This window comes from Anopheles arabiensis, chromosome 2, assembly GCF_016920715.1.
Source record: "Anopheles arabiensis isolate DONGOLA chromosome 2, AaraD3, whole genome shotgun sequence".
Lineage (NCBI taxonomy): Eukaryota > Metazoa > Arthropoda > Insecta > Diptera > Culicidae > Anopheles > Anopheles arabiensis.
Genome location: NC_053517.1, coordinates 76,718,104 through 76,726,964, shown reverse-complemented (window position 1 = coordinate 76,726,964; position 8,861 = coordinate 76,718,104). Strand labels below are relative to the sequence as shown.

The 8,861-nt window shown below is 42.8% G+C and overlaps 2 protein-coding genes across 2 annotated transcripts; both read right to left on the bottom strand.

Annotated features, from left to right (window-relative positions):
• Positions 1 to 1,130: 1,130 nt before the first annotated feature.
• Positions 1,131 to 4,058, bottom strand: LOC120894245 (adenosine deaminase 2-like). Its single transcript, XM_040296724.1, has 6 exons — positions 3,736 to 4,058; positions 2,499 to 2,861; positions 1,943 to 2,425; positions 1,725 to 1,870; positions 1,301 to 1,658; positions 1,131 to 1,242 (listed from the first exon to the last, which is right to left on the bottom strand). The coding sequence occupies exons 1-6, from the start codon at positions 4,056 to 4,058 to the stop codon at positions 1,131 to 1,133; spliced, it is 1,785 nt and encodes a 594-aa protein (XP_040152658.1).
• A 694-nt stretch (positions 4,059 to 4,752) lies between these two features.
• On the bottom strand, positions 4,753 to 6,661 carry LOC120896722 (guanine deaminase). Its single transcript, XM_040301088.1, has 5 exons — positions 6,441 to 6,661; positions 6,103 to 6,351; positions 5,866 to 6,020; positions 5,148 to 5,797; positions 4,753 to 5,078 (listed from the first exon to the last, which is right to left on the bottom strand). The coding sequence occupies exons 1-5, from the start codon at positions 6,534 to 6,536 to the stop codon at positions 4,849 to 4,851; spliced, it is 1,380 nt and encodes a 459-aa protein (XP_040157022.1). The 5' UTR covers positions 6,537 to 6,661; the 3' UTR covers positions 4,753 to 4,848.
• Positions 6,662 to 8,861: the final 2,200 nt, after the last annotated feature.

Sequence of the window (8,861 nt, the reverse complement as noted above, 5' to 3'; positions counted from 1 at the left end):
TATCGGGTCTTTTGTTTTGACAATATGCTCTTTTAACCGCTTTTTCAAATATCCTCCTCATAACGAAATGTCACCATTGTATTGAACTGTCATTTCTCAACAGCACGGATAAACGAACAGCCGGATAAAAGGTACCCGGATAAACGGCGCTCAACTGTATGTCATCATGCTACCAATTTTACTCCTGCAAACAAAATGTTTGGATAAATTGCCAAAAAATGTTTTCTTGAAGCCTAAAATGAATGTAGAACACAAAAGTATGTTTTACAGGGTTTTCCTAGCCAATCTGGCATCGTAAAAGCGTTATCGCTCGTCGTAGATACTCATTCGGTCGACGGAAATCCTCAATTGGGCACTGTCATTTCTATTCGGAGCTTGTAAAGTATGAATCGTTCATAATAAAAAAATTAAAGCGGCCTACCCTGGATTTTATTGTTTTATAGCTGTAAAACAAAGATTTCTTGCGTGTAGTTTGAGTAATCTGTAAGAAAATATTATATTTTTTAGTTAAATTACAAATAAAAATGATTCAATTTTGTGTACACGATTTTTTCAAACGAGAATTTTTCGACCAAGAATTTTGCGACAAAGAAGTGCGGGACCAAGAAGTTTGCGAAAAAGAATTTTGCGATCAAGAATTTTGCAATCAAGAAGTTTGCGACAAAGAAGTTTTCGACCAATAATTTTGCGATCAATACTTTTGCGACCAAGAATTTTGCAACCAAGAATTCTGGAACCAAGTATTCTGCGAACAAAACTTTTGCGAACAAGAATTTTGCGACCAAGACGTGCAATACTTTTGTGGCAAGGTGCAATTTTCATTCAGTTGTTACATTCATACTGTCAAGGTGGCTGTAGTTTATTTTTTCATAAAACATAGTTAATTGAGCTTAAGATCTGAGTCTAAATGTCCAATAAAAAGTGGTAGTAGTGTATGTATGTCTTCGAAAAGCAAATAATTATCGTTAACTCGAAGTTCTGAATTGTTGGATGCAAGGAAAACGATTAAACTAAAAGCGTAGACAAAATTTATCGGAAATCTCCCCTTAGTTTCATAAATTTTGTCAATTTTGTCGTTTTTATTTTATTTCTCCTGTGTGTTTTCCTGTGTGTTTGCTGCACAAAACGACTCATTCAGTTGCTGAAGAATTTGCGCTAACAACCTGCCGCACAAATAAGGCCCATTGTTTTTCCATAGTAGCGGTGATGTTTTGTCGCTCTTCATCGCTTAGCGAACTGTATCTAAACGTTAAAATGTAATTATTTGCAAAGTGCGGAAAGAGAAGTAAACGAAACCTACCGAATCGAGTCCCAGACAAGCTGCTTGAGAAACCCTAGCCCGGAGTGGGGTGCGATCGCCATAAAGGCGTAGTAGTAATCGAACGTTACCCCAACCGCATCCCAAAAGCCAGGATCGTCACTCGTTATGACGATGGGTATGTTCTGCGCAACGTAAAAGCTGGCCGGATGATTGCGCAGATCGCGCACCAGCCCAAGCACCTGGTTCGAGATCGGACAAACTTCGATCGCGATCTGCTTGCGCTGTACCGCGTGCCAAAGGATGGGATGCTTCATCAGCGCATAACCGTGCCCTATGCGCTTAGTATCGAGCAGCACGGCATCGATAACGTTTTCGTCCGCTTCTGTGAAATATCCAGCTGAGATATTGAAGATTGAGACATTAGAAATGGAAGATCACTCAGTATCAAAGCGGCCATCGTTACCTATTTCTCCAGCATGGAAAAAGTATTTCGGTGGTCCCGATGACACTGGCGGTTGTACTAGCAGCGATGAAAAGCTTTTCAACGATCGATTAATATCCTCCTGGCCAACCAAATCGAATCCGACTACAAACCCGGGAAAAGTGGTACTACCAGTGGAACCATCAAACATTCAGAATCAATCATCCACTCGAGCACTATAGAGCAGTAAGTTCACATACCTTAAGCTATCGTACAGTTGTAACGCTTTCTCGAGCTCCCCATCGGTCATGTTCCTGTGTTTGGCCAGTATCAGTTTGACCCCCTGAAACGCTGGATGCTGGCGGCGAAAGTCATCCACGATGCGATGCAACAGATACGCCACTTCCGGTGGACCATACTCCCTCCCAGCAGCGTCGAACACTTTCGCGAAGGACATCCGCAACTCGATGTAGTACACGCGATCGTTGTAGAACTCGTGCAGCAGCTGCCAATGGTACGCCTCGAAGAAGGGCTTGTACTGCAGGAAGCCCTTCATCGTATCGAAACAGCTCTCGAAATCGAGCCACAGCTCATCGGTGGAAGCGTATCCGGTTCGCGTCGGTTTCAGCCTCATGTTGATAAACGATTCCAGCCATATGTCGAACGTATCGATATCATCCTTCCGCTCCTTGCGCAGCTGATTGATGGGTCGCGTTTGATTTTCTGGACAGAAGTTGAGCGGTCTGAACGATTGAAAAACCAAACCAATGAAGCTTTATGGATTCGTTAACCAATCCGACAGACACTTTCACCTACCTTACGGTGAAATAGTAACGATCGTCTACATTACACAGCTTCGCCTCCGCACGGTACGTTAGATTCTTGATCACCCAGCTGGACGAGACGGCGGCCGAGTTGTGCAGATGCAGGATAGCACCCTTCGGCATTAGCTTTAACGCCTCAAACACGGTGCTATTCTCGATGAAAGGTTTTGCATCAAAGAAGTGCATTCCTGCCACGGGTCGGGTACGGTCGACCACCTTTAGCTCGTCCTTTTTCATTGCCCTCAGTATTCGGTCGGCCTGCCGTTCATCTGGATTAAGATGGACCTTTCCTCCAAGCCCGTACGCCGCTTCAGATTCTTTAATAGCGGCACGCAGTTCTTCGTACGTTTTCGTCCTGGAAAGAGTCAACGCGTGACTCTCGGTTATGCCTAGCAGCAGAAGTATGGTAACTACTAGCTGGAAGGTCATTGCAGCAGCGAGGTATCTCCAAAGAGTGCCGAAATGGTACTATGCCGGTTTTTATCCTGTTCCAACACTACGGAGTGTTAGGACCGAGGTAAATCAAGGTTCCCTAACGAGCTGATTGACACTTGTGTGCTAGATAAATAGAAGCAAGGCTTTAATTATGCACGAACGCCATTTATTTCTGCTACTAATATGAAACGTGTATACAAGCTTATTTCACAGCACTACCATCAATGCCATATGATTGACGTAAATGTTGTTTTTTTATCCCATTTTCATAAAAAATTTATTAAGTTATCGATGAGGATAAATTTAGACAATTTATTCAAAATACTGCAGTCTATATGAAAATGTTGGTCACCTTTTCTTTAGAAGTGTAAGTATCGCTTTACCTAAATATAAACCTTTCTTATGGAATCTTCACAGGGTTGAAATTTATGTATGTTGGAGCTGCCCGCTATTTTGCTGGAGCAGATGCGCCAGTTGCATATTTTGTTTGTTGACCAGACTTTGATTTTTTGCATGTAGCTCAATACAGCTGTTTTTAATGAAACTGGAATAGGCTCAAATACCCTCGCAACGATCATATTTCGATATATCTTCATGGTATTATTTAAATGTGTTCAAACTCATAATATAGGGTTGTTCAGGGATTTTAATAACGTTTTGACACTTTCTTCAAGGAAATTAGACTCTACGGTAGTGATGAGACATTTCAACATAAATCCGGCATCGCTTCCAAATGATTCCGCCAAAATTGGTAACGGTTCTGGAAGCTAGGTACAAAACTCCAAACTCGGAACCGTCCGGAGCCGCTAGCCGGAAGCCACAAAGATTTCCAACGGTTCTCGGAAGACTCCGACGGCTGCGACGATTTCAACTCCGGACGGCTCCAGACGGCCTCATACGGCTCCGACGGTTCCGTCGATTTGATGTAGCAAGAATCTGAGCCAGAGTAGTAATGTTCGGAAGCTTTTCTGAGGCGTGAGTGCGATTCCGTGCCCATCACTACTTTACGGCACTCCTTTTTAACGTGCTCATTTGGAATCCAATAGGAATCTACAAAGTGCCTGTCCAACAGGGTTCCTTCCGTACCCAGTTCTTCCCAGTTCAATTCGCATTCCATAACGTTCACCTCACGGAGGAAAGAGTAAAAAAAAGTCTCCCAAAATATGAGAACCCTTGGATAACCCTGTGAAACACTTGAAATGAAATCCAATCAAAGTTATAATTGCACACAAATTGCTGAATTTATTGTCAATTTGTGATTGTTGTAGACAAACTCTCGAACAAACCATCTACACGAAAGAAGTTTAGGCTTTTGTGTGAAAACGTCAGAGCCCATATGGCTAACGACTTTTTCTCAATTCAGTCCTTTACTTCAATGGTGTACCGACCCCTGGTATAGTGGATAGACGCACCGGCTACTACAATCATGGAGCAGCATCCCCTCCTCCTCGCTCTCCAACCTCTGTTGATAAGAATTTTATAATGTCTAGTATTACGCCTGTTGAAGAAGACAAAGCAGTCTTTACAGATATGCCGGTTGTAGAAGAATTGGTTTTATGTGCTTGCACACGTTTCTCTAAATCTTCTCTCAAGCTTAAAAGGTGCATTTCTGAAATATCAATAACACACATTCGCTTCACACGTAACATCGGCCCATGAAAAGCAACAGATAACAAACGCCATCCCACCAGCTCTCATCACATTGTTCATCGTTTGATAACCTTCTGTCGGAATGGACACGAAATTTGATAACGCAAACATCGCTAAAAACGTACGCATTGAACTCAATACCAAACTCAAACAACACAAGCCGCATTTGTCACATTCACATGGAGTTTTATTTGTTCGTTGTTGAGTGGTTTATAGGTATAAAATATCTTCCGAGGCAATTAATAAAGGCACCTTTCCTATGTTTTAATTTGTTTGCCCGCAACGTACGCCTTCACAATGTTCCTATCGTCACCAACGTAGACGAACTTTTGCACCAACTCCAACAATAATTGCACTTTGGTTTTGTCCTTCGTTAAGCTTGCCGGCAGTTTGTAGCCTCCGATGGGCTGCGGTTCCGTATCGATTAATAAGGCGTCAAATTGCTTGCCTTTCTGGAAGTTTCCGATCTTCTCGTCGAGTGCCAGCGCTAAAAATAAAGCAAAAAACATGTTATTCAAAACCAATTCCAGCTACAACGCCATGACCCATTCCTTACCTTGAGCTCCTCCCAGTGTGGCCAAAAACAGTGCCTGCTTGTAAGACAGTGGAATGTATTTCTCTCCCTTCAGCGCTGCACTTTGCTCCAATTTGCCCGTCCCTTTGACGTCTTGCGTTTTCATAAAGTTCAAATGTTGCGATACGCCGAGAGCGGCACGCATTGCTGCCAGTATGCTCATGTCGCTTCCACCGGACACGTCCGTTCCCAGGCCCACCTTGACGCGGGCATCCAGCAGGCGCCGAACGTCACAAAAACCCGACCCAAGGTTTGTGTTGGAGCTGGGACAGTGCGCTACGGAGGTGCCACGGGCGGCCAGCACCTTCAGCTCGGCGTCCTCCAGATGGACACCGTGAGCGAGCACGGTCCGGTCCGTCAGCAGTCCAACCTCATCGTACACGCCCGAGTAGTGAGGGGCGCTCGGGTACTGCTGCTTCACCGTTTCAATTTCGCCCAAATTTTCCGATACATGCGTTTGCACGTTCAGGCTGTACTGCTTGGCCAGCTTGCCCAGTTCGCGCATTAGCGGCTCGTCACAGGTGATGGCGAAGCGTGGCGTTATCACCGGTTGCACGAGATCGCTTTTCCGCTCCATTACGTAGCGTATGAAGTCTACATTGTCCTTTACCGATGTTTCCGTGTTGCATTCACTGTAAAGGGAGGACCATGATTAAGTGTTATTGCAGGCCTTCACCTGCGTGCCAGCCGCGATACTTACACGTAGAAATCCGGACACATTTGATTCGAGGAGACTTTTCCAACGAAACCTCGCTGCCCTTGACGCACCATCTCGTCAACCAGAATCTTGTTCGTTTCCGTAAAGATGGAAGCGAAATAGCACGCCGTTGTTGTACCATGACTAATCGTATTGTTCTGTCCAGGAGAGTTTCGAATTGGTTTTAAAAATTCCCCATTCGCCTGCAGTTATCAATGAACAGGAACATCATTGTCTTACCACCACGTACTTGTACACTCGGGAAGCAAACTCAGCATCACGATAGTTCGCTTCCAGCGGAAAGGTGTACGATTCCAGCCACTCCAGCAGCGGCTTATCTAGCCCCAGACCAATGTTGGGCACTTGCGGGGCATGGATGTGACAATCGATGAGCCCGGGAAGAAGGAACTGCGAAGGCGATAGCACGATTCGTTCGTATTCAGATACGGCTGAACCATCCAATTGCGAGTGATCACCGACGGCTTCAATCTAAAATGAAAGTAGTTTGATTTACACAACATGAATAACTTAACATACACGCAATTAATTGTGCAAACTACGCAAAACGGTGTACATACCATGCCATCGTTTACCGCAACGAAACCATTCTCCAGAACCTCGAGCTCATCGAGCGATTTGGAGTGAACGATTTGACCAATAAAAACCTGCTTCATCGTGATGGAGGGCTAAATATTAATGCTGCCGCACGGTTACACGTTTCATACCAAATTGCCGGAAGAGACACTTTCTTACGCTGATTGGGGTTGCGGGTTGTTTTCTTTTTTTGTTTTGTGTTTGTTGATAACATTCGAATTTAACCCTTATACTTTCGTCCAGCACGAATGCCTAAAATATAATATTTTGAATAAGAAAAAGAACAATGCTTTATCATGTTGGGCGCGGAAATAAGCCTTATTTTTCACATTGACTGTTTTATGAAATAAAAATTAGTATAATGTGTGAAAATCACAATTACTCAATGTAACAAATCCTGCTTGCACAAGGGTTAAAGGCTTTTGCTATGTCGAACGTAAACATACCACTGTCATGTCGTAGCCAAAACATCGAAACATATCATCGCATAGTTTCGTTTTGTGCCCAGGAGGCAATTTCATATGTGCCTTAATAACGTATTTCCTTATAAAGGTCCGAATGGACGTAGCGTTTTCATAACAATTGATTTTTATATTTGCTTGCATCTATTATTATATATTTAATTATGAAAAGAGGTCACAATGCTACGAATATAAATTATAAATGCTTACATTTTATGTTTCATGCATCAAACTACTTTCAGAATTCAAGAATTGAACGGTGTTTAGTTGGTATGCTTTTGAGTTGAACGTTCAAACTAGTTTTTGAACAGTTTAAAATAATATCAGCCGAGAAAATCTTATCTTTTTATGTATGGCAGGCAATCAAAGATTGACCAGTATAAAAGTAATTGAGTTCCACATTAGTTGAATATGAGTTCAATTCAGAGTAAATTATCCTAAATAATTTTATTATAATTCTTAGACAATATCAATCGAATTTTTTTTTTTAAATTACAAGTTAGCATTAAACCAAAAGTTTATTTCCAGTTTTCTCCTGTTATCAACAGCTTCATAGTGTCAAATCGTTCAAAACTACATATTTCTTTTGAAGTTATCTAAAAAATCTCAAAACATATATTTGTTTTCATAAACCTAAAGCATCCATCATTATTCAGTGCATGAATTATGTATGCATTTAACAAAATATTATTCCGTAACGCATACAGCTAGATGACTGATATCAGTTGAAGTAATACATTGGTTTACTTACTTATCCGGCGCTACAACCGATTTGCGTTCCAGGCCTGCCTCAGGAGTGTCCGAAACCGCTCGTGGTCTCGCGCCCTCGTCTGCCAGTCCGTTATCCCGGCCTTAATGATGGACGAATGACATTGGTTTAAGAAAGTCATTTATCCTTTTTCTTGTATAATCTAACATTCTTGCCTCGCAAATGTATAGTCAAACTTTGCTACAGACGACCTTGGAAGAGCTGATGATTCGATCCAATTGACTACCGGAAACTACCGGCAAGAATGGGAAACTCGTCTTAACCAGGACGAGCATGTGCTTAAGCAGTACGATTGACGACAGCAATACGAAACTGGCTCAAACATTATGTTACTCGAATGAAATTTACATACAAATCTGTATTTGCTTAATTTCGTTTTATCTTTTTGGCGTTTCTTAGCTTTCATCATAACTTCGTAAATATAAGTCGCTCAGACATGCACATCATTAGCTATCAAAAAATAAAGGCAAGTTTTTGGTTTATTCTATATTTTGCATAAATTGTTTGCTAAATGCTTACACAATGTTGTTGTTCGTCAGTTTCTCAAAGTCATTAATAATCTTCAAGATTAACGCAATATTGTTCTGGTTGAAAAGGACACCACCGATCATCGATTCGCCGATGCTATTAGAGATAACGCTAACAAAAGTGAACACCTTCACAGCATCCAAACCACCACCACCACCACCCCATCTGGCAGTCGGTGGTAGTCGTGGCAACGGCAATTGCGTGCGACCGGTAAAGTTGATCCAATATCGTTCTTCATCGTCGCAGCTAATAAAACGTTCGCAGTACATCAATCAACCGAGGCCGAGTGACTACTGTTGTTCTCAGGCGCTCTCATTTAAATAAGGGGGAAAAAGGTAGAAACAGTGAGTGAGCGTGAGAGAGAGCGAGAGAGCAAGAGTGGAGGCGATTTGAGCGAGCGACCTGCGGCGACAAGTGCGAATTAAATCGCCGAACAAGCGCTTAAAGGAAGACGACATTACTCTTTCCTTCCACCGGCCACCCTTCCGCCAGATGCGCTCTATCCTCTCCTGTGTGTGTGTGTATGTGTGGCTCTGTCTGTGATCTCGTGCGCCGCAGCGTGCCAGCGTGCGTTAGCGATTGGGGATGATGTGTGTTAGCAGGCACTTATTCGCTCCCGTTCCGCAGATAACGAAGATGATACACTT